We start from the raw sequence: 25,654 nt of genomic DNA, 5'->3' as shown, positions 1-25,654 counted from the left end.
TATCCACTAAATTGCTTTGAATAACCTTTATTAAAAATTTTTATTCATGGTTTCAGCCTGTCTCAAACTCTTGGGCTTCAGCTGGATATTTTTACCACAACAGTTAGAGCGTGCTGTCAACCACGTCTACACATTCTAAGCAGGTGCAGTTTGTAGAATTCCCAGCATGCAATCTATACATCAACAGAAGTTGAAGAATAGAAGTTTGTCCCTTGATCCTGCAAGGATTTAAATGTTTTAAAATATCAGCTTGCTCTGTAGTAGCACCTACGCCTCTCAGTCAGGTAGTCATGGGTGCAAGCCTTACTCCAGGACTTGAGTACATAATTTAGGCCAGTGTCGTCCAATACTTTAGCCACCAGCCACATGTGGCTGATTGGGAATCCAGATGTAACCAATTGCACTAGACACCATCATTGGGCTAGCGATCTCAATACTCGTATTTGCATGGCATATGAATGTATACTTTAATCTTTTTGTGCATTTGATGGTAAAATGGTATGGCGAAAAGCAGATTTTGAGATTGTTGTGTGTGTTTTACTTCCTGTTACTGTTTATTGGTTGTCTGCTAAAATGTCATGCAACACAGGTGAAAACACCAGACTTCAGCACCATGGAAACAACAGCAACATTCTATGGCGAAGGGAGCTGCCATCATGGTCAGCACAACCAATCGGAATAACTGCTCCAGACCAGAAGAAAGCAAGTGCAACCAATAACAAACAGCTCCAACAGGATACGTCATAGCAAAGGGCAAGCAGCATCCAACCACGTTCTGGATGGAGAGCAGGGGCGGGTCTAGTGTGCCACATTGTGAGAGTCAACATTCTCAGCAAGCACTAAGTAATGCTGGACAAAAATCTAGAAGCTGCCACCTTTGGTGAACAAGACTGAAAAGTTTTGCAATGAATGGTGCAAGATGTTTGTTAAGTAAATATACATGTAAAGTACATTTACCTGTATTGTATGCATGGAGTTTTCTATTAAAATTAGTGCATGTGGCTAAAATGTTGTCACCTTAGCCACACCTGTGGCTAGCCAGCGATTTCTATTGGACATGGACCTAGGTTGACACTTCAGTGCAGTGCTGAAGGGCTACTGAATTGTTGGGGGTTCTGCCTTTCGGTTGTCCCATCTGCCTGCTCAGGTGGATATAAAAGATTCTGTGGTGCTATTTGAGGAAGAGCAAGGGAGTGCTCCACGTGCACTGGCCAACATTCACCTTCAACTAAAAGAAAGAAAAGAAAGGGAAGAACAGGAAGAAAAGAATTTGCATTTATATAGCACCTTTCACCTCAGGACATCCCAAAGCGCTTTACAGCCAATTAAGTACTTCTGAAGTGTAGTCAGTGTTGTAATGCGGGAAACGCGGCAGCTAATTCGCACACAGCAAGGTCCCACAAACAGCAATTAAATAACAGAATCATAGAAAGTTACGGCACAGGAGGCAGCCATTCGGCCCATCGTGTCCATGCCGGCTGAAAAACAGCTATCCAGCACTTGGTCCGCAGCCCTGTAGGTTACAGCACTTCAAGTGCTCATCCAAGTAATTTTTAAATGAGTTGAGGGTTTCTGCCTCTACTACCCTTTCAAGCAATGAGTTCCAGACTCCCCCACCACTATCTGGGTAAAAAAAATTCTCCTCAGCTCCCATCTAATCCTTCTACCAATTACTTAAAATCTATGCCCCCTGGTCACTGACCCCTCTGCTAAGGGAAATAGATCCTCCCTCCATGCTATCTAGTCACATCATAATTTTATATACCTTAATTAAATTTCTCCTCAGCCTCCTTTGTTCCAAAGAAAACAACCCCAGCCTATCCTATTTTTTCTCAGCTAAAATTCTCCAGTCCTGGCAATATCTTCGTAAATCTCGTCTGTACTCTCTCGAGTGCAGTCACATTTTTCCTGTAATGTGGTGACCAGAACTGTACGCAGTACTCAAGCTGTGGCCTAACCAATGTTTTATACAGTTCTAGCATAACCACTCTGTTCTTATATTCTATGCCTTGGCTAATAAAGAAAAGTATCCCGTATGCCTTTTTAACCATCTTATCTACCTGTCCTGCTACCTTCAGATTTGTGGACATGCACTCCAAGGTCCCTTTGTTCCTCTACATCTCTCAGTATCCTCCCATTTATTGTGTACTCCCTTGCCTTGTTTGCCCTCCCCAAATGCATTACCTCACACTTCTCTGGACTGAATTCTATTTGCCACTTTTCTGCCCACCTGACCATAGCATGGTACAGCACAGGAGGAGGCCATTCTGCCCATCGGGCCTGTGCCGGCTCTTTGAAAGAGCTATCCAATCAGTCCCATTCCCATGCTCTTTCCCCATAACCCTGTAAATTTTTTCCCTTTCAAGTATATATCCAATTCCCTTTCGAAAGTTATTATTGAATCTGCTTCCACCACCCTTTCAGGCAGTGCATTCCAGATCATAACAACTCGCTGCCTAAATAGCATAAATATGGGGGGGAATGTTATGGCCACCATCTAAGCCACTCCATCATCTAGTTCCTCTGTCTTTGTTTAAATAAGAAACTCAAGTGAAGAGCCACGGCCTATAGTGCAGGATATGGCCCGGATTGGAAAGAGTAGGAGCAAAGACAAGTTAAATCAGAAAGTAGTAGCCAGATAATGACAAGCTTACTGTAGGTTGTAGGAGGAAGGGAAGACTAAGGGAGGTGAGGAGATTCACAGTCCTAAGGGCCTGGGAAAGAATGTGTTAGAGTTGCAGAGGGAACGATAAGTCTTGATTTCACATGGTGAGGCCACATGGAGGAGGAACAGCATATTTTTAAACTAAGGAGGTAGAGGATAGGGAGATTCAATGGGGCAATGACCATGACACTATTTCCTCATGCGATTATAAATCTGATGAAGAATCTATGGACTGAAAACGCACAGATGATTTCATGTGTACTTCAGGCACAGTAACTCTCTTGAAGATTTGGGCCATTGTTCTCTTGGTTTTGACTTCTCTCCTTACCTCTAGTTCTCTTACAACGTACAGTGGGGTGTTGGACTTTACAGTGTTGCCAAACTTGGAATAATCGAATGAGTATCTTCCCGCTTCCTCAGGCACAATGGCCACAACCCTATGACCAGTCCACTGATATCTTCCTGCAGTCTACAGCTTTCCTCCTATCAACCACATGGCCAATTTTTGTATCAGCTGCAAACTTCTTGATCAAGCCCCCCACATTCAAGTCCAAATCATTAATATATACCACAAAACGCAAGGGACCTAGTACTGAGCCTTGCAGGACCCCACTGGAAACAGCCTTCGTCACTAAAACACCCGTCGACCATTACCCTTTGATTCCTGCCACTGAGCCAATTTTGGATCCAACTGACCACTTTCCCTTGGATCCCACGGCCTTTTACTTTTTTGACCAGTCTGCCATGTGGGACCTTGTCAAAAGCCTTGCTAAAATCCATGTACACTACATCAAACACGTTACCCTGATCAACCCTCCTTATTACCTGCTCGAAAAATTCAATCAAGTTAGTCAGACACTGACCTTCCCTTAACAAATCCACACTGATTGTCCTTGATTAACCCATGCTTTTCTAAATGATGATTTACGCTGTCCCTCAGAATCGATTCCAATAATTTGCCCACCACCAAGGTTAGACTGACTGGCCTATAATTACTCTGCCTATAATGACCAGATAATTATTTTTTATATATAAAACTGATGTTGCTTGAGGGATAAATATTGGCCTGGACACGGGGAGAACTCTCCTGCTCTTCTTCAATTAGTGCCGTGGGATTTTTTTACATCCATCTGGGAGAGCAGACGTGGCCTCGGTTTAATAGCTCATCTGAAAGATGGCACCTCTGACAGTGCGGCACTCCCTCAGTACTGCATTGGAGTGTCAGCCTACATTCTGCAGTCCCACTCTGGAGTGGGACTTGAACCCACATCCTTCTGACTCAAGAGGCGAGAATACTACAAACTGAGCCACAGTTGACACCACTAAAACAGGTCAACTGGTCACTTATCTCATTGCTGTTTGTGAAACCTTGCTGTGTTTTCCTACATAACTGTGACTACACTTCAAGAGTAATTCATTGTCCCAAAGTACTCTTCTGCCATTCATAGGATGTAAAAGATACTATATAAATGCAAATGTATTTGTTTGTTCTTTGCTTTTGTCAAAGGACTTTGAAAGAAACTCAATTTCCAAAGCTTCATCTCAGATAAGTGATGACATTCATTAAGAAATGCTGTCTGTTATGAACTGCTCAGCGAAAAGGCAACTATGATTAGCAGCATCTGTGACTGTGGTTACTTTGTTGGTGGTTAGAAAAGAGTTCATCGAAAATTCTTTTTAAGCCAATCGCCTCTTTATTTTGACTACATATATTCAGTTAAAAATCTCGCCTCCAAAAAATTTAAACATAAAAATTTGGAAACTGCAAAAATGATGACTGTTTGAGCATTTATGGTTTATGGAAATTTATGTTTTTTTAAAGCCTATTAATTAGGCAAAGTCACTAATAGAGCACTGAAGGATAAATTTATCTGGAAATTGCACATCCCAGTCCTTGCTTTCGCATCCATTATATGTTTTAAAGCTGGAATGTAAAGACCGGAGCTGGCTAATGATGGACAAAGTGGTGGGGCAGTACCCCAGGGAGAAAAAGGGGCAATGGATCAGTCAGGGAGGAGAGTGACTATCAGGAATGGGGTGAGGGTTAGGCCAGATGATTCAAAGGGGTCATAGACAGTTTGGGTCCCATTGTTTTGGGTCTATTCCCTTATAAGGTTGCTGGAGCCTGCTCCTACCCATCCCCCATTACTGCTACCTAACAACCCCCAATACTGCCAGACTGACCCCATCAACGCTTTGAAGCCCCTCTCCAGTCCCGATGGTCCTCTTCCTAGACATTCCCACCCACCCCCTCCCAGATCCTGGCATCCCCTTTCAGCAGTCAACGAACTCCAAACTGCATTCCCAGCACTCCCCAATTCCAGAATTATACCAAATTCCCCTCTCCTAGTGAACCCACAACCTGTCTCACAGTTCCAAGAATGCCTCTCTTCAGTATTTCTGGGACCTTCCTCCCAGTGCTACCAGACCCTGGGACCCCCACCCCAAAAACAGTGCTAGACCCAGGGACCTGATCAGAGTACCGTCGGACTCTGGTCCCTCTTCCAAGTACTCCCTGGCCCTAGGGTTGCCGTCAATGCTGTTAAGTCAGTGTGTTTGGTGGTACTACTTGACACAACATCCCTATTTTTATAAAACTGCCGACTCACCAAGCAAAGTTTTGGAAAATTTGCTTGTACAATTGAATTATGTCATTCAGAAATTAAGATTGGGAAACTGATTTAATATTGTGCCCAGCCTGAACCATCAGAACTCATCACTTGAGTCACCAGATCAAGACAATATGCTTTATGAAAGTCTGGGTTTTTTTTATATGAAGTTGTCTTACGTGAAGTGAACAGAAACCCTTTGCATATTAGCTAGTGATGTGGCCATAGTGCAGCTTATCTTGTTGGGCCACAATTACCTAAAAGACAAGAACAGTCTACTATATATTTAGTCAAATGGTGCTTGGTAAGGGGAGTTAGCAAACTAAACAACTGCCTAAACTATAAGATGCACTTGTTAACTGTAACTGTAGGAGGTGTGATCAGTGCCAGTTTGTTTACCCTGTGCCAAGTAAGAGGCTCAATAGCAGTCACACAACCTAATCTATCAAATTCAGAGTGAGGATAAATCCCAACTGCTGGACAGCAGGGTGCATGCTGCCTGAAGAAAGGAATCTTTGAGATTCCAAGGCAGAGACGCGTGGCACAGAGCAACAATTAAAATGGAGTGCCTTTAGCAGTTAAGGATTCTAACCAGACTCTTCATCTCCAGTAACTTAGTCTACTTCTCTTAATTCAAAGTTCCTTCGTGCAAATTATCTAATACAGCAATTCAATTTTTTCTTATCCCTAAATTCCGACTTTTGTGTTATTCAGATTGCCAAATTCAAATTTCTATAGCGTTTTTTTAAAAAAAACTCAAATCATGGAGAGTAGACTGTTTACCCCACCTGTCATTATGAAACTATCTAAGCATTAGCAAGAGGTGATCACAAAGAGAACCATTATGTTTACTTTATGGTTTTAACTGGAAATCTTGTGGCATGGTTGGATTTTTTTGATGGTACCAACTCTGTTGTCTTGGGTTTAGACTGTCAAATAGTTGATACTTTTTCAGCATTTAACAGGAAGAATGACCTGTACCAGAGGGCAGTTTACATCACCTCTATTCAGTACTAGGCAATACAGAAGTCAGAACAGGCTCCACAGGCAGAAGGTATGGATTAAGAAAAATGTTTCACCAGTAAATGAGACTTATTTACAACCTTTAATGCTTTTTGTAAAAAATTAAAAGTCTGTAATAAACTGCTGATGGTTACGACTCAGGAAAAGTGTTTTATCCCTAAGTATTAAAGTTTAATTTTTAACTCAAAAATAAGTTAAATCCCCACAAAGATCACCTGAAAAAATGGGTCTGGAGGAACCTTGAGGCTGCCGGGACTTATCCTGAGTGACAATGTCCATCAGGCTTCCTTCCCTCTTGATGAAACATTCCTTCAGAGATACTGTGCAAGAGTAAATTAAGCATTAAATGAGACCACATTGTGCTTCGACAGGAAGCAGACACACAGACACCCCATTGCTAATTTGCATAGCATTCAAGCCAGGAACCGTCTTGTTCCTTCAGGACGAGGAGATGATGAACACAGCTGTGAGTGCCAAGAGAGAACGGTGACATCTTTCAGCAGCAGAATGCCTTTAATAATGCATGGGACTATTACCAGTGCTCAGAACGTCTTATAAGACAGCACTTCCATAATTCAACTCATTATCATCCTGGGCCTCAGTTTTTCAGCAGCATACAAATGAAACAAAGAAACAAAGAAAATCTCAAGGTTGGACAAAACCATAGGTCCATCTAGTCTGCCCTCCTGCTGTCCTAGTAGTTGTAACCGATGATATATTTTTCAAGATACTCGTCCAACCTAAGCTATTTGCACCTATAACCTCCCCGAGTGAACTATTCCAAAATCTGACCACCCTCTCAGTGCTTTCTCAAGTCCTGCCTGAATCTTTCACCTTACACTTGTGTCTCCTTGTTCTGCTATCCTATATCCCTGACTGATCGTCAACATGAAAATCAATAGACGCTGATCTGATGCCCCAAGACCATCATAATTGTAGCTGATTGACAAATAAACATAAGCTCAAAACAAATATCAATGTCCATACACTTAATATCCAAGAAATGCTAGTTTCTGTTCTAAGGTGGTCTTTCATATTGGCTAGCATTGTACGGGTAGCTTGCTTTTTCACATCATCCCTTCTTGCACAGAAGCAGGAAAGAATAGGGGGCCAGATGAGGAATGAAAACATGTAAACACAATATCGCAAGATACATCAGTGCAAGTTTCAAAATAATATGCTGACCCTATGTGCTAACGTAACTATACCAAAGTCCACGAGAAATAAACAGTAACTTTCAGACGATTAGAAAACAACATTTTTCTGGTCCGCTTAAATAGAATGGATGGTTTCAAAACAAAAAAGTACCTTTGTAATGTAGTCCTGGTCAGGTTGGAGATAATCTTGTAATCTTCATTTAGCTGATTCTTCAATCTAAGGATCCTACATTTCTCCACCACACAATCTCTACATAAAGCAGAAGCTAAGGATAAGAGAAATGTGCCGTTAGTAAGCAATACTTACTTACAACTTTTATACTCCGCATTTGTGCTTCTTACAAGTCTAAGATTGCTACTGATGGTCATACCCAGATTAATATTAGAGTTTAATGTTTAGCTCAAAAGGTACTTTCAGGTGTTTAACGAACATAGGATTTTGCAGGTAAAGCAAAGGCATGCATATGAGGATACAGAATTATAGCTCAGGAGTAGATGCACAAAATACTAAGAGCTACCCTCACACTGCAGTACAGCTTTTAAGTAGGTGCAATCCAACCCCAGATGTAAAGATGGAACAGTGGAACTATAGAAATGAAACAGGCAGGAGAAAGGGGAAAAGAAGAATGTTAATATGGGTATTGGAACATCATAGTGCAACAGGCCTGTCTCTCTCTCTTCCTTTCTTTCACCCACCGCCCACCATTGCAAAGTTCAGAGGGAGTGTTGAAAATAGCAGAGCAAAAAAAAATGTTTAGTAATCAGTAGAGCATGCCATGTGCTATACAAAAACCATGCTCGGGATATACTAGGCTTGCTTTATCAGACTCTTTTGTCCATAAGACTGATCAAGTCTAAATCGAATAGAACAAGTCAAATTGCTAAATAAAGTCAAAACAACAAAATCAACTAAATCAGCTTACAACAGTGACTGATCTTCAAAAATACTTTATTGACTCTCGGACATCCTGAGGACATGTAAGGTGGTACACATATGCAAGTTTGTTCTTTCTTTCACTAAAGCCAACACAAATACAATTTTAAATTACTAACAAATGGGCTACTTTTCACAGAATTGGGTTTCATTGCATATGCTTTTAATACTTAGTATATTGTGCACAAGACAAAGGGAAAGAAAAGCACCCAAGACTAGCGCAGAGAAAAAAGTTATACAGGGCTGGCTGTGTTACAAGTTGTCAAATGATACTAGGGCAGCCTGTAAGACGGTTTCCCTTTTTCCCTTGCTCCTACAACTACCAGGAGCACTTTAAACTGCTTCTCAGCCTTCTTGTGGGCGTAAAACTTAAGATTTTCCCTGTACATGCTGCTTCATGGCTTACTATACAACTCATTTTCTATGTGGAAGAAACTAATCAATGCCTTATTTTGGAGAGTAAGCTTGAGGCCCCTTTATTAAACCAATTCAAGATTTGCTTTCCGTCACATTTTACAATACCGCCATTTCCAATTTGTTACGGTCATTATAACAGTAACTACCTTAATTTCATTGATGAAGGAATCAAAACAAGAATTTTTAGCTAAGAGATCCACATGAAACATACACACGTTATACTCTTAACCATCAGGTGTAGTACCTCAAAGATTGCTCAGGTCGGTAAGAACTGAACACAGCTTCTGCTACACTTAAAAGAACATCTTTTGTTCTGTAGTTTCTGCTCTTATTTTACGACAAACTGCATCAATCTCATCCCCTTGTGATGTTTGTTTGTGACAAGGGAAGAAAGAGGTAACTGTCATAAATAGACACAGATAAAATGTGTATTCAGTAATCTTTTGGAATTCAGTTGAAATAGATGCCAAAATTAAGCAAAAATGCTGCATTGGTAGATCCCTAATCCACGTGACTGCGGTTCACACTTCCCCACATAGTCTTTAGGTGGGCATAAATGTAAGAGGACTCCTGCTTACTGTCACGGTCTAAAATACTCAGCAAACTGAACTTTACTTAAATTTCAAATCTTCAAGCTTGAAAATACAGCTCAATTATTCAAAAACAAAGGCCCAGAATTCACTGAAGTGGGGCATTTTTTTTCTTTTCCTTTGTCTCTTTTCTTTCTCTCTCAATGCACTTTCTTTCCCCCCGTGAGTTGGACTTTTGTCCTCACCCTTCAGCTTGAAAAAATTTTTGCGCTGCAAAGTGCTGGACATGTGAGCTGATAAGTGCAAGGATAACAGGGCATCTGGGATGTTGGTGAATGATGGGACCAGCAGTTCTTGATCAATGAAATTTAAGAATAGAGAAAGAAACAGAGGAATGATGGAGAAGGAAATAGGGTGAATTAGAGTCAAACCAGGTACAGAAAGAGAAATAAAGAGAGGGAAAGAAAGTGCATTGAGAGAGAAAGAAAAGAGACAAAGGAAAAGAAAAAAAAATTTAAATTTAAAAAACCTTAAGGAACAATTTACTACCTACAGGAGCGATATTCCAGTGTTTCAAGTTTCCTTTCTGGGCCTGAGGTTGAGTGGCATTGTAAGATCATAAATCTCGACATTAAAAGGGTCCTCGTCAAGCACCAGCCCTAACTTTCTGCAGCAAGTTTATTCAGTATTTAAGGCGCAAATCCCACAATTTCTTGAAACTCACGGGGAGATTGACAGCGAGCTCCTGTTTTCGCAAGGCTAATGACCGCGCGGAGAAAATCATCCAGCAATTTGTGGCTATGCGCAATTCATGGGGTATCTCCTCGTCGCTACAAATTTTTTTTAAAATGCAGTAATAACGGCATGCGCATCAAAAACGCTATTATTTTCCCAGCAAATTCTGGGCCAAAAATATGTGATGTAAACAGATTTTAAATTCATAGGGTTTAGGTTCCTATGTCAGGTATTTACAGTAAACAGGTACAGAAGTGGATGAAACAGAAATAAGAGCAACACCCTGCATTTAGATAGTGCTTTTGGAGGCGGTGCAGTAATTCGGATGAGACGTTAAACCAAGGCTCTGTCTGCCCTATCAGGTGGATGTTAAAGATCCGATGACACTATTTCGAAGAGCAGGGGAGATCTCCCGTGTCCTGGCCAATATTGATCCCTCAACCAACACCATTAAAAAGGTTCTCTGGTCATTATCAGCTTGCGGTTTATGGGACCTTGCTGTGGGCACTTTTGGCTTTTTTATTTTATTCGTTCATGGAATGTGGGCATCGCTGGCAAGGCCAGCATTTATTGCCCATCCCTAAATGCCCTTGATAAGGTGGTGGTGAGCCGCCTTCTTGAACCGCTGCAGTCCGTGGGTGAAGGTTCTCCCACAGTGCTGTTAGGAAGGGAGTTCCAGGATTTTGACCCAGCGACGATGAAGGAATGGCGATATATTTCCAAGTCGGGATGGTGTGTGACTTGGAGGGGAACGTGCAGGTGGTGTTGTTCCCGTGTGCCTGCTGCCCGTGTCCTTCTAGGTGGTAGAGGTCACGGGTTTGGGAGGTGCTATCGAAGAAGCCTTGGCGAGTTGCTGCAGTGCATCCTGTAGATGGTACACATTGCAGCCACTGTGTGCTGGTGGTGAAGGGAGTGAATGTTTAGGGTAGTGGATGGGGTGCCAATCAAGCGGGCTGCTTTGTCCTGGATGGTGTCGAGCTTCTTGAGTGTTGTTGGAGCTGCACTCAACCAGGCAAGTGGAGAATATTCCATCACACTCCTGACTTATGCCTCGTAGATGATGGAAAGGCTTTGGGGAGTCAGGAGGTGAGTCACTCGCCGCAGAATACCCAGCCTCTAACCTGCTTTTGTAGCCACAGTATTTATGTGGCTGGTCCAGTTAAGTTTCTGGTTCAATGGTGACCCCCAGGATGTTGATGGTGGGGGATTCAGCGATGGTAATGTTGCTGAATGTCAAGGGGAGGTGGTTAGACTCTCTCTTGTTGGAGATGGTCATTACCTGGCGAGAATGTTACTTGCCACTTAGCAGCCCAAGCCTGGATGTTGTCCAGGTCTTGCTGCATGTGGGCATGGATTGCTTCATTATCTGAGGGGTTGCGAATGGAACTGAACACTGTGCAATCATCAGCAAACATCCCCATTTCTAACTTTTTGATGGAGGGAAGGTCATTGATGAAGCAGCTGAAGATGGTTAGGCCAAGGACACTGCCATAAGGAACTCCTGCAGCAATATCCTGGGGTTGAGATGATTGGCCTCCAACAACCACTACCATCTTCCTTGTGCTAGGTATGACTCCAGCCACTGGAGAGTTTTCCCCCTGATTCCCATTGACTTCAATTTTACTAGGGCTCCTTGGTGCCACACTCAGTCAAATGCTGCCTTGATGTCAAGAGCAGTCACTCTCACCTCAACTCTGGAATTCAACTCTTTTGTCCATGTTTGGACCAAGGCTGTAATGAGGTCTGGAGCCGAGTGGTCCTGGCGGAACCCAAACTGAGCATCAGTGAGCAGGTTATTGGTGAGTGAGTGCCACTTGATAGCACTGTCAACGACACCTTCCATCACTTTGCTGATGATTGAGAGTAGACTGATGGGGCGGTAATTGGCCAGATTGGATTTGTCCTGCTTTTTGTGGACAGGACATACCTGAGCAATTTTCCACATTGTCGGGTAGATGCCAGTGTTGTAGTTGTACTGGAACATTTTGACTAGAGGCGCGGATAGTTCTGGAGCACAAGTCTTCAGCACTACAGCCGGGATGTTGTCGGGGCCCATAGCCTTTGTTGTATCCAGTGCACTCAGCCATTTCATATCATGTGGAGCAAATCAAATTGGCTGAAGACTGGCTTCTGTGATGGTCGGGATATCGGGAGGAGGCGAGATGGATCATCCACTTGGCACTTCTGGCTGATGATGGTTGCAAACGCTTCAGCCTTGCCTTTTGCACTCACGTGCTAGACTCTGCCATCATTGAGGACGGGCATATTTACAGAGCTTCCTTCTCCAATTAGTTGTTTAATTGTCCACCACCATTCACGACTGGATGTGGCAGGACTGCAGAGCTTTGATCTGATCAGCTGCCGCATTTCCTGCATTACCACAGTGACTACCCTTCAAAAGTACTTCTAAAGTGCTTTGGGACATCCCGAGGTCATGAAAGGCGCAATATAAACGCAAGTTATTTCTTTTAATGTGGAAAGCATTCTAAGGAGCTTGAGAGGAGGAACTGATGCTGAGCAGTAAAGTTAAAAAAGATGACTAAAAGAATGGTCAAAAAGATACATTTTAAAAATCTGAGGCAAAGGGATCAGGAAGGGAATTTGAGAGAGTAGCAGCAATATATAGGTTCTGCAACTGATGGCGAAGCAAGGAGGAGCAGGTGGTGGATGCACAGTAAGCCAGAACTGGAGACCTACAGGGATATAAGCTGGGACAGAGGGCTGGGGGAGGTTGCAAAAATAGGTTAAGTTGCAGTTTGTGTAGGTTGGTACACAGCAGGCTAAGGAGGAGAGCGTTGGAGAAGACAAGTCTGACGGTTATGAGAGGAGAGATAAGGATTTCAATAACAGTAAGGGAGAGGTTAGATGTTGTTAACGTTGGCAATGGATATGATATAGGGCTTGAAGTTCAGCTCACGGTTGAACAAGACACCGAGGTTATACACTGCTGGATTCAGGCTGAGTGAGCAGTTGAGGAGGAGGCTGGAGTTGGTGCAAGGGTATGGAGCTTTGGATGAGAGCTGAATACAATCGTTTTGATATCCCTGACTGTCAATTTGGGGTGGTTCTGGCTCACGTGGACCTGAGCGGTATTGGAGAAGTGGAGTTGGGTATTGTTAGATGACAATACCAACCATTTATATAGCACTTTTAACTAAAAAATGTCCAGCAATTCAGATAGATGCAAGGAAAATAGACACTGTGCCAGAGTAGTCCCATAAAGCTGTATGACGGAGGAGAAGCATTGGAAGAAGATAGCATAGTCAATCATGTTAAATGGTGCAGAGAGATCAAAAAGGACAAGGAGGGATAATGCACCACTGTCACAGAGGACGTCATTCATGATTTTGGTCAAGGTCGCTGAGAGAAGGGTGGAAGCCAGACTAGAGGAATTCAGCAGGTGGTGCGGCAGAGATGGGCTTGGAGCTGGGAGGCATCAACACGTCCAAGAATCTCAGGAAGGAAAGGGAGATTGGGACGGGGTGGGTTTTGGAAAGAACGGAAGGTGTTTTTTTTTTGAGGAGAGAGTTGATAACAATGGTTTTGAAGAGCGAGGGACAGTGCCGGGGAGAGTGAACTCCTGATAACATCAACTAGCAAGGAGGCTAGGAAAGAGAGTTGGGTGGTCAGAAGTTAAATGGGATGGGGATCGAGAGAGCAGGAAACAGATCTCGATAAAGAGATGAGCTTGTAGAGGGTAGGGTGGCAGATATTGCAGAAAGATGCCCACTCACAGCAAAAGCAGGTGGGCGACTGGCCGGGGGAGGCGACAAGGGATAGGCAGGATGCAGTTGGACGGATGGTCTCAAGCGTGGAGATGAATTCCTTGCATTTGATGTTCAAGGTTAGGATGGAGGTGGTGAGAGAGAGCATTTGTAAAATAAAGAGAGACTGCTTTGATTAATCACACTTAATCAAAACAGTACCTTGTTCTGCATGCCCAAATGGATTCTCAAAGGTTCCAAAATGTTGGCAGCCATGGCAGAAACTCCCAATTCTGGCCAACAAAAAATTAATAAACGTAAAATGAAAAAAAGGTCACTGTCACTTACTAGTTAATTTTTTGGGATCGATGTCAGAACGGAGAACACTATTCTACTTTTATCATCCTGTGTCAACATTGAGCAATTAAAAGACCAATATAGCACAGCCCTGATGCAGAACAAAACTCACCCGACTCACTCCCAACCTCAGAAGAGTGCCCCACTGCATCAATGTGGTTTATCCATTCCCCACACCAGTCACCTTTATGAATTGTTAGTTTGATACCAATTTATGCTGTGGGCTTGCGTCCTCTACAAAACACATTTTCCACAGCCAATAAGGAGTTGCTAAGCTAAATGAGCAATCTTCTTCAAGAAAGTTTGAATCTTGGGGGAGGGCATCTGACAAGATTAGGTAATCTCCAACGTGTCTTCCCTATGACAATAAGGTGTGCCTTGTTTGCCTCCTTAGTTGGCGCATTCAGGCGCCTAAACATCATGCAAGGGGCTAGGTTTCCCCTGGTAAAGTCACGAGTGATACCATTTTTGGAAATATCTCTGGAACAGCATTTATATTTTGTTGTTGCTCTGAAGTTTTATAACATGCTTCCTATTTGATTGTGAAATACCAACTCTGACAGTTGCAGAGATTTGGGCTACTGTTCCAATCTCTGCAGATTACTTACAGGCCCAAAATGCTAACAGCATGCCAATCTCATTTAAAGAGTATCTTGTGAAGTCCAAAAATGTTTACTCAATTATATTCAACCTCTTCTTCAGGGACCAAGGGAAAAAGAGGCTTTTCCCTGTATAGAAAATTTCCCAAATTCAGCTGGGTGTAGTCCAAAGGGAAATCTTCCTTAAGTTGAGTGATTACAAATTCATCTATAGTTAGATTCTGTTCACTTCAATTGGGAATAGAAGCTGAATCTGTTCCATGTTACTTGTGCAGCAAAGAGGCTTAACTGAGCTCAGGGATCAAGCAAAGCTGGGTTTGGTGGAGGATGGCAAATCGCAGAGGATTGCAGTACTTTTGAACTCAATACAAATGTGGCTATTAGCTGATAATACCTTTCCATTTCATTTCTGAGAATGGAAGTAGGGACCATTCCTTTTCTGACCTGGACTTGGCTACAGACCTGACGGTTTTTGGCGAAGGGTTGAGCGTGGGGTTTTTGGGAGGGTGGGGGTAATTATCATGATTTCAGGAAGCGGGACGATGCTGGAGAAGGACAAACTATTGACAATGTCAGTTAGCATGGGAGTAGGTGAACTGGAGACCAAGTATATTAATAATCAAGGGCAGCAAATCTCACCTAAAGAGCTCAGAGTGAACACCTTGCAGAGTTTGGAAAACACTTCAAAACGTCTGGAAATCATGTGTCAAGAGATCAGGTGCACTGAAAAGGGGGTATAGAATTTAGGATGATCTTGAGGTGCATTTATACTACAAATTTAGCAACTGTGCAAAATGGTTCCAGATTAGCACCAATACTAAACTTGCAGTGCAAACCCAGAGATAGAGTTCAACTGATTTCCAAGAGAAGGGGTGAGAGAATCTCTGGAGAAGAGTGTCCCACATCACTTCTATTTCACATCATGGAGTGAAAATTCATGGTAAACCTGGTTTACCAGTGTTCAGGCAATCCACTGGACCACATGAGCACTTTTTAAACCTACCAGGCATTGATTTAAATAATGAGCATGAGGATTCTCCCTACTGCACTCTCAAAATTGAAATTTTAATTACAGAGATCATCTACAACTGCATCGGCAAAGCTCTCTTCTAGGCACAACTGGAATTCCAGCCAGGCAGTATGAGCCAAGGTACTGCCAGGCTGCTTCCATTAATACAGCCTCAAGGAGTGGCACCAATTAGAGCACTAGACAACTTGACAAAGTAAGTTTTGCCAAGGCAGCAGATCTCCAACAAGCAATACTGCAAAATTAAAAACCAAGAAACTGTGGGTTGGAAAGTGGCAATGACAGGTCAAAACTAAGAAAAGCTTTGGAAAAAAAAACTGACAACGAAGAAAACTTTCTGTAAAAGAAACAGGCGAAAATTCATCGGGTCATACAGCAATTTTGTATACTAAAAAAAAACAGTATTTTTACCAAAAGATGTCTAAATTATTTTTAAAAACTGTTCCTGAGTTTATTTGGCCATAGGAAACTCTGCAGACCTCTTCAAAAAAAAGTTTACAAAACTGTTTTACTTACCATCCAGTCTGGGACCACCTCCATATCTAGCATAGAAGATATCTGCTGCTTTCTGGGAAATCCTTTTAACATCACAGATTTTATCAGGAATAAGTCTGCCATGTGCACACAAGTGGTAAGAATTATCAATTGGCTTTGTTACCGCAGAGTCATCCAGCCACTTCCGTAGCCAGTCCACTGGTAGAAATTCATAGTGCTCGTCTAAAACAAAAAAAGCAAAAGTTTTAGTCCGTGATCTTTAACTCGCAAACATTTAGCCAAAGTTACTTTGAAATGGTATATAAAATAAGGTAATTCTGATTGTGAGAAAACCTTCAGCCAACACCTTGTATCTGAACAGGTAGTTTTCACTTGTGCACAGAAAAAGCAGAAGGCATCTGTGATGGGCTTACTGTCAAAATGATGTGGAGATGCCGGTGATGGACTGGGGTTAACAATTGTAAACAATTTTACAACACCAAGTTATAGTCCAACGATTTTATTTTTAATCCCACAAGCTTTCGGGGGCTTTCCCCTTCCTCAGGCGGTCACTTCCACACCGCCTGAGGAAGGGGAAAGCCCCCGAAAGCTTGTGGGATTAAAAATAAAATCGTTGGACTATAACTTGGTGTTGTAAAATTGTTTACAATTACTGTCAAAACTCACTGTCCAAGCTCACACATGAAAAACAGCCACTTGGAAGAACTATTAGAGGATCACTGGCACATTTAGAACTTCACCTCCCATGAGTTATGCTTTCAGGAGACAACAGGTAAGGGAATTGTTTTTTTGCCTCTCCTAAAAGATTAACTTTCCTGCTGGTGGGTGTGGAGCAATGGGGTGCGTCACCTAATTGCAACACGGCTGAATGGACCAGGAACATATGAATTGCTAGAGAGAAAAGATCAAAGTCCATCTAGTTCACCGTCTGCCATCCTGGTACTCGCATGATACAACAATAATGGAGTTGTTGACTAATCATAACAATCAATCTCTATCAATTAGTCTACAACTGGCCCAGACATGAGGCAAGGAAAACCCCAGTGATGGAAAGCTTTGGGAACTATAGGTCAAAAGGCACCCATTCCTTCCAAACATGCTACACACACATGCCCTGTCTCAAGTTACTCACTCATATACAGTATCCCAAAATATTATTTTTTGAAAAATCTAATTTTCATTTGAATGAATCAATATTATCTGCTTTCATCATCTCCCCAGGGAGACTGTTCCATAGTTTGACCACTCGCTCACTGAAATAATGTTTCCAGATTAATTTTGAATTTATCCCCCTTCAAACGCAGAGTGTCCTCTGGTTTTACTGTTGTGGACAAGATGAAACAGCTTGTCATGGCCTACTTTATCTAGTCCCTTCAGAATCCTAAAAACAGCATTCATATCACCTCTCAACCTTCTCTTTTCTAGTGAGAACATGACCAATTTACATAATCGCTCCTCATAATCCAATCCCTCCATCCCCTCAATCATTTTGGTTGCACTCTTCTGTATCCTTTCAATAGCTGCAACGTTCTTTTTATACCGTGGAGACCAGAATAGCCAGCTGGACTTATTCTCTCTGTCTTTCCCATGTTATATTCTCTTTCTTTGTATTATAAAGTGGTCTTTCAAAACTGCTATGAAGTTCTATGTGCACCAGCTACCAATGCTGAGTTTTAATAATGCCTATCTCCTGAAAAGAATGCTGAGTCATCTCATTATTTTCTAATCTTTTCTGTACAATGTGCAACATTCCCAAGACCAATTTCCACATTTGCCACTCAAAATGAAAACAGAATTGTTTCTCCAGATTATAAGAGGGTAATCTAAAATAACTCCGTACCACTCTGACGTTCTTTTCCGAGTCCAGTATAAGTGAGCAAACCTCTCTCAGCTGATAAGACAGAGTTCAGGGTTGATATGTTTTCTAGACAGTAGTGTCTTATATCCTCTGCTTATAACTCATGGTCACTTCACACACTCACTTTAAAACAAAGCTATCAATTTTATTCAGCGTAGACCTTTGATAAGGTACCGCATAGCAGGCTCATGACTAAGGTCAGAGCATGTGGAGCCAGGGGACAAGTAGCAGAATGGATAGCAAGCTGGTCTCAAAATAGAAAACAGAATAGGGGTTAATGGTATTTACTCAGACTGGCGGAAAGTGGGAAGTGGTGTTCCACAAGGATCGGTGCTGGGATCACTGCCGTTCACCATTTACGTAAACAATTTGGACTCGGAAATCAGAAGTACAATTTCAAAATTTGCGGACGACACCAAATTTGGGGGTATAGTTAATACTGAGGAAGACTGCGACAAAATGCAAGACGATGTTAATAAACTTGCAGAATGTCAAATGAATTTCAATATAGATAAGTGAGGTGGTGCATTTTGGTAGGAGGAATATAAAGAAATAGAAGCAGGAGTAAGCCATGCGGCCCCTCGAGTCTGCTCCGCCATTCAATAAGATCATGGCTGATCTTCGACCTCAACTCCACTTTCCCGCCCAATCCCCACATCCCTTGATTCCCTTAGTGTCCAAAAATCTATTGATCTCAATCCTGAATATACTCAACGACTGAGCATCCACAGCCCTCTGGGATAGAGAATTCCAAAAATTCACAACCCCGAGTGAAGAAATTTTTCCTTATCTCGGTCCTAAATGGCTGATCCCTTATCCTGAGATTCTCCAGCCATGGGAAACAGCCTCTCGGCATCTACCCTGTCAAGCCCTCTTATATGTTTCAATGAGATCACCTCTCATTCTTCTAAGAGAATATAGGCCCATTTTACTCTATCTCTCCTCAGAGGACAACCCTCTTATCCCAGGAATCAATCTAGTGAACCTGCGTTGCACCCCCTCTAAGGCAAGTACATCTGTCCTTAGGTAAGGAGACCAAAACTGTACACAGTACTCTAGGTGTGGTCTCACCAGAGCCCTATATAATTGCAGCAAGACCTCCTTACTCTTATACTCCAACCCCTTTGCAATAAAGGCTAACATACCATTTGCCTTCCTAATTGCTTGCTGTATCTGCATGTTAACTTTGTGATTCGTGAAAAAGGACACCAAAATCTCTCTGAATATCAACATTTCTTAGTCTCTCATCTTTTAATATTCTGCTTTTCTATTCTTCCTACCAAAGTGGGTAAATTCACATGTTATACTCCACCTGCCATCCTCTTGCCCACTCACTTAACCTGTCTCTATCCCTTTGCAGCCTCTTTGTGTCCTCCTCACAGCTTACTTTCTCACCTAGCTTTGTATTGTCAGCAAACTTGGATACATTACACTCTGTCCCCTCATCGAAATCATTGATATATATTGTGAATGCCTGAGGCCCAAGCACTGATCCTTGCGGCACCCCACTAGTTACAACCTGTCAACCCGAAAATGACCTGTTTATTCCAACTCTCTGTATTCTGTCCGTTAACCAAGCCTCAATCCACGTTAATATATTACCCCCAATCTTGTGTAACAACCTCTTATGTAGCACCTTATCGAATGCCTTTTGAAAATCCAAATATACTACATCCACTGGTTCCCCCTTATCTACCCTGCTAGTTACACCCTCAAAAAACTCTTAATACATTTGTCAAACACGATTTCCCCTTCATAAAACTGTGTTGACTCGGCCTAATCATCATATGATTTTTCTAAGTGCCTGTTACTACGTTCTTAATAATAGATTCTAGCATTTTCCCTGCTACTGATGTCAGGCTAACTGGCCTATAGTTCTTTGTTTTCTGTCTCCCTCCTTTCTTGACTAGCAGGGTTACATTTGCTACCTTCCAATCCATGGGGACCGTTCTAGAATCTAGGGAATTCTGGAAGATCAAAACCAATGCATCCACTATCTCTGCGGCCACTTCTTTTAAAACCCTAGAATGTAGGCCATCAGATCCAGGGCCATCGGCTTTTAGTCCCATTAATTTCTCAAGTTCTTTTTCTTTATTAATCTTAATTACTTTAAGTTCCTCACTCTCATTAGACCCTTAGTTCCCCACTATTTCCAGTGTGTTTTTTGTGTATTCTACTGTGAAGACAGATACAAAATATTTGTTTAACATCTCTGCCATTTCCTTATTCCTTATTATAATTTCTCCTGTCTCTGCCTCTAAGGGACCCACGTTTACTTTCACTAATCTCTTCCTTTTTACACACTTGTAGAAGTTCTTACAATCTGTTTTCATATTTCTTGCTAGTTTACTCTCATTCAATTTTGTCCCTCTTTATTAATTTCTTGGTTATCCTTTGCTGATTTCTAAAACTCTCCCAATCCTCAGGCTTACTATCTTTTTGGCAACATTGTAAGCCTCTTCTTTTAACTTCTCTAGTCAGTCACGATTGGATCACTTTTCCCATGGAGTTTTTATTCCTCAAGGGAATGTATATTCATTGAGAATTATGAATTATTTATTTAAATGTTCGCCATTGCTTATCTACCGTCATATCTGTTAATCTAATTGCTCAATCTACCTTAGCCAACTCGCCTCTATGTAATTGACTTTGTTTAAATTTAAGGTCATAGTTTCAAACTTAACTACATCATTCTCAAACTCAATATGAAATTCTATCATATTATGATCACTCTGCTCCAGAGGATCTTTAACTATAAGATTCTAATTAACCCTGTCTCATTACACAATACCAGACCTAAAATAGCCTGTTCCCTAGGAATAAGGCGGCCACATGCTCCTTGGAAAATAAGAGTCTGAATGGGTAGAGGAGCAAAGGGATCTAGGGCTACAGATTCACAAATCATTAAAATTAGCAACGCAGGTTAACAAGGCCATAAAAAAATACAAAGTACTGGGGTTCATTTCTAGAGGGAAAGCATTGAAAAGCAGAGAGGTTATGTTAAACTTGTATAGAACCTTGCTTTAGACCACTGTGTACAGTTCTAGTCTCAGTATTATAAAAAGGATATCGAGGCACTGGAGAAGGTGCAAAAAAGATTTACAAGGATGATACCAAAACTGAGAGGTTTTAACTATCAGGAAAGAGGGAAGAGCCTGGGGCTCTTTTCTCTAGAAAAGAGAAGGCTGAGGAGTGACCTAATAGAGGTCTTTAAAGTTATGAAGGGGTTTGATGGGGTAGACGTAGAGAAGATGTTTCCACTTGTGGGGGCATCCAAAACTAAGGGTCATAAACATGATAGTCACTAATAAATCCAATAAGGAATTCAGGAGAAACTTCTTTACCCAGTTAATGGTTAGAATGCGGAACGTGCTACCACATGGAGCAGCTGAGGCGAATAGCAGAGATGCATTTAAGGGGAAGCTAGATAAGTACGAGGGAGAAATGAATAGAAAGGCACGCTGATAGGGTTAGGTGAAGTAGGGTGGGAGGTGGCTCATGTGGAGCATAAACATCGGCATAAATCAGTTGGGCCGAATGGCCAGTTTCTGTGCTATAAATTCTATGTGATACTATCAATCGGAAATCCCAAGAAAACTAATATTGAATCGGGGACAGGGACTCGATAAAATTAACATAAGTAAAGCAACAGTAATGAAGAAAATAATAGCACTAAAGAGTGACAAATCCCCAGGACCACATGGTTTCCATCCCAGGGTTTTAAAGGAAGTAGGTGAGCAGATTGCAGATGCCCTAACGATAATCTTTCAAAGTTCTCTAGATTCAGGAACTGTCCCTCTGGATTGGAAAATTGCACATGTCACTCCGCTTTTTACGAAAGGAAAGAGGGGGAAACCGGGGAATTATAGACCAGTTAGCCTAACATCTGTTGTGGGGAAAATGCTGGAGTTGATAATTAAAGATAGGGTGACTGAACACCTCGAGAATTTTCAGTTAATCAGAGAGAGCCAGCATGGATGAAAGGTAGGTCATGCCTGACAAACCTGATTGAATTATTTGAAGAGGTGACTAAAGTAGTGGACAGGGGAATGTCAATGGATGTTGTTTATATGGACTTCCAGAAGGCATTTGATAAGGTCCCACATAAGAGACTGTTAGCTAAGATAAAAGCCCATGGAATCGAGGGAAAAGTACAGACTTGGTTAGGAAATTGGCTGAGCGAAAGGCGACAGAAAGTAGGGATAATGGGTAAGTACTCACATTGGCAGGATGTGACTAGTGGAGTCCCGCAGGGATCTGTCTTGGGGCCTCAATTATTCACAATATTTATTAACGACTTAGATGAAGGCATAGAAAGTCTCATATCTAAGTTTGCCGATGACACAAAGATTGGTGGCATTGTAAGCAGTGTAAATGAAAACATAAAATTACAAAGCGATATTGATAGATTAGGTGAATGGGCAAAACTGTGGCAAATGGAATTCAATGTAGACCAATGTGAGGTCATCCACTTTGGATCAAAAAAGGGTACTTTGTAAATGGTAAAAAGTTAAAAACAGTGGATGTCCAAAGGGACTTAGGGGTTCAGGTACATAGATCATTGAAGTGTCATGAACAGGTGCAGAAAATAATCAAGAAGGCTAATGGAATGTTGGCCTTTATATCTAGAGGACTAGAGTACAAGGGGGTAGAAGTTATGCTGCAGCTCTACAAAACCCTGGTTAGACCACACTTGGAGTACTGTGAGCAATTCTGGGCACCGCACCTTCGGAAGGACATATTGGCCTTGGAGGGAGTGCAGCGTAGGCTTACTAGAATGATACCCGGACTTCAAGGGTTAAGTTACGAGGAGAGATTACACAAATTGGGATTGTATTCTCTAGAGTTTCGAAGGTTAAGGGGTGATCTGATCGAAGTTTATAAGATATTAAGGGGAACAGATAGGATAGAGAGAAACTATTTCCGCTGGTTGGGGATTCTAAGAGTAAGGGGCACAGTCTAAAAATTAGAGCCAGACCTTTCAGGAGTGAGATTAGAAAACATTTCTACACATAAAGGGTGGTAGAAGTTTGGAACTCTCTTCCGCAAACAGCAACTGATACTAGCTCAATTGCTGAATTTAAATCTGAGATAGATAGCTTTTTGGCAACCAAAGGTATTAAGGGATAAGGGCCAAAGGCAGGTATATGGAGCTAGATCACGGATCAGCCATGATCTTATCAAATGGCAGAGCAGGCACGAGGGGCTGAATGGCCTACTCCTGTTCCTATGTACTACGAGCAGAAGAAACATTCCTTTTACCTGTGGGCAAGTCAAGGACAAATTGCCTTTCAACGGCTAACGTGGCTAGTAACCTCATAAATTTTTAAACCAGAGCCTTAGTTACGTCCTCTCATTTCTTTAAAAGAACATCATTTGGTGCAGGTGCTTTACTGACATTTAATTCCGAATGTCATTTATAACCCATGGGGACAGATTTTCATCTTCACCCCTGGGTGGTAATCTTGCGGGGTGATCTCAATGGAATGAAAATCAGGCGGGTCCTATCGTGGGCGTGCAATTTGCCTTGGCAGATTACTCCCAGCCGGTGAAGAAGAAAATCTATCCTATGTTTTAGTTACCTCAATACTGATTCCAAAGCTGTGAAGGTGTAGGATTGGTGCCAGGAAGACTTTATGCAAAATGGGATCAAATATATTAGGGGCTGAAGCAGGATTAATTATGGCTACCTCGGCCAACTTGAATTTTATAATTTCTTTCAGTTTTCAAGTCGGCTTTTGATATTCCTTCGAAACTCAGACAGAACTTCCAAAGTTGTGGTTAAGAGCAAGTGAGTTGAAAGGCTAACTTTTAATGTGTAGAAATCTAGGACATGATACAATATTTGTGATGTTCCTATTAAATACCACAGGAGAAGGTACATACATTATAATTAATTCCTGTGTCTATGTTAAATAAAATACTCTAATGCAGTATTTGAGCTTCAGGTGAGCAGATCTCTGATGACTATGGGTAAAAAAAAAGCTGGAGAGGACATGGCGATGTCAATGCGGCTTTGGGAATTTGATACCTTAGCGAATGGAGTGTAAGGTGAGCGATTTATTTTTGTTTCTCTTTGAGACATGAGATTATGTTTAATTGCAAAGAAATATATGAAAAGGCATAAGGAAGAATCCTGTTTTGCAATCAATGATTGATATTTTTCTATAGTTAGTACTATATACAGTGGTTTTGTTACATTCAAATGAAAAAACAAAATCCGATGTGCCACAAGTACTGAACAGAACTGAGTTCAAAAGGTTGGCTATGGTTGGCTATATTTCTTTCCTCATATTTTCCCTTTTTCACCTGAACGCGTACAATCTCACTGGGGTAGAATTCCACCAGGACTGGCCGACTTGTGGTATCTTGCCCAAGTGGGCATTCCTCATGCAAGAGTCTACGCAGTGAGTGTTGGCAGGCTATTCTACCATGGAGGCCATCCTAGCCAATCCCAATTCCCCCCTTTTACACACGTGCATTCGTCAATATGGGTCACTAGATAGCAAATCAGGAGTAGGAACGTGGGCTGTTTTTCCTCTCCCTAACCCTGAGACACTGAGACCAACTGTAGCACTGCCACAGATGTGACAGCTAACTCCACACAGACTGGAATGGAGTTTTGGGTTTGTATGTCCCTTTTGTCCACTAGACCATCAGGGAACAATCTGGGCAATTTTGAAGTAAAATAACTACTCTAGTGAAATATTTATATTTAACTTTGAATTGTTATTCTTGCCAAAGAATCAATCCAATAAATAAGATCCTGCCTAATACCTTGAGTACTCAACTATTCCCGCAGGATCAAGAAACTTTCCACCAATATCTCCACCCATGTCACCTGTATGGCATTATTTGACAGGTTTACTGTACAAATATTACAAGCTGAATGGCTTTCTTCAAAGAAAATTCTTCACATAGGTGCACATTTAATAACTGAACTCCATCATGTTAAATTTACGGACCTTCTTTAGCTGGTAACATGTTAAAGAGCTCTTGCACCTCCTCATGCTTGGCTTTGCCTTTGTCCACACTCTGCTTCCGCATCTCGGCCATCTCCATACACCACTCTTCAAATTTTTTGTTGTCACGTTCAACCATTTTCTGTAGATGTGCTGCAAAAAGGAAAGGAAAGTCCCTTAGGAACTAGGAAATACCATGGGCTTAATAATCTATAGAACCAACGAACCAGAAAATTCCACAAGATACAACAGGCACAGAATTTTCCCCAAGTTACAAACCCACAATCCATCAATACCAATTTATTGGTTTCTACGCTCAGGACATGAACAGGCTCATCAACAATAATTATATTACAAGTAATCTTTTCTCAATTAAACTATAATATAACATTGACTTTATTTTAATATTGAAGCATTGGATTCTGTTAACAACTATAAATCTAACATTTAGGAATTAGTCTGCACTGTAGTGCTATAGACAAGACTTTCTGGGCTCCTGGACTGAGGATCATGATTCTTCCAGCACTAAGATGTACTGGTTCACTGTAAACCAATAGCTTTTCTGAAAACAGCAAAACATCA

General features: G+C 41.7%; 1 protein-coding gene across 8 annotated transcripts in view; it reads right to left on the bottom strand.

The window, feature by feature from the left end:
* usp48 (ubiquitin specific peptidase 48) overlaps nucleotides 1–25,654 on the bottom strand; it is a 139,063-nt gene that overhangs the window by 52,068 nt on the left and 61,341 nt on the right. For 7 of the 8 annotated variants that reach the window (XR_010958245.1, XR_010958246.1, XM_067970683.1 and 4 more), the window contains exons 11-13: nucleotides 25,076–25,225; nucleotides 16,274–16,474; nucleotides 7,606–7,720 (exon numbers count right to left, since the gene is read on the bottom strand). Coding sequence is in view for 6 of the 8 variants with exons in the window: in XM_067970683.1 (XP_067826784.1) it covers nucleotides 7,606–7,720; nucleotides 16,274–16,474; nucleotides 25,076–25,225 (466 nt within the window). In the remaining 2 variants the exon portion in view is untranslated. Of the gene's footprint in view, nucleotides 1–6,512; nucleotides 6,618–7,605; nucleotides 7,721–16,273; nucleotides 16,475–25,075; nucleotides 25,226–25,654 lie in introns of all 8 variants that reach the window. The other variant, XM_067970688.1, reaches the window with a different exon arrangement.

The sequence above is a fragment of the Heptranchias perlo genome, chromosome 32, assembly GCF_035084215.1.
Source record: "Heptranchias perlo isolate sHepPer1 chromosome 32, sHepPer1.hap1, whole genome shotgun sequence".
In the NCBI taxonomy this organism is placed as follows: Eukaryota; Metazoa; Chordata; class Chondrichthyes; order Hexanchiformes; family Hexanchidae; genus Heptranchias; species Heptranchias perlo.
Note: the sequence above shows the minus strand (reverse complement) of the source record. Positions and strands in the feature narration are given on the sequence as shown.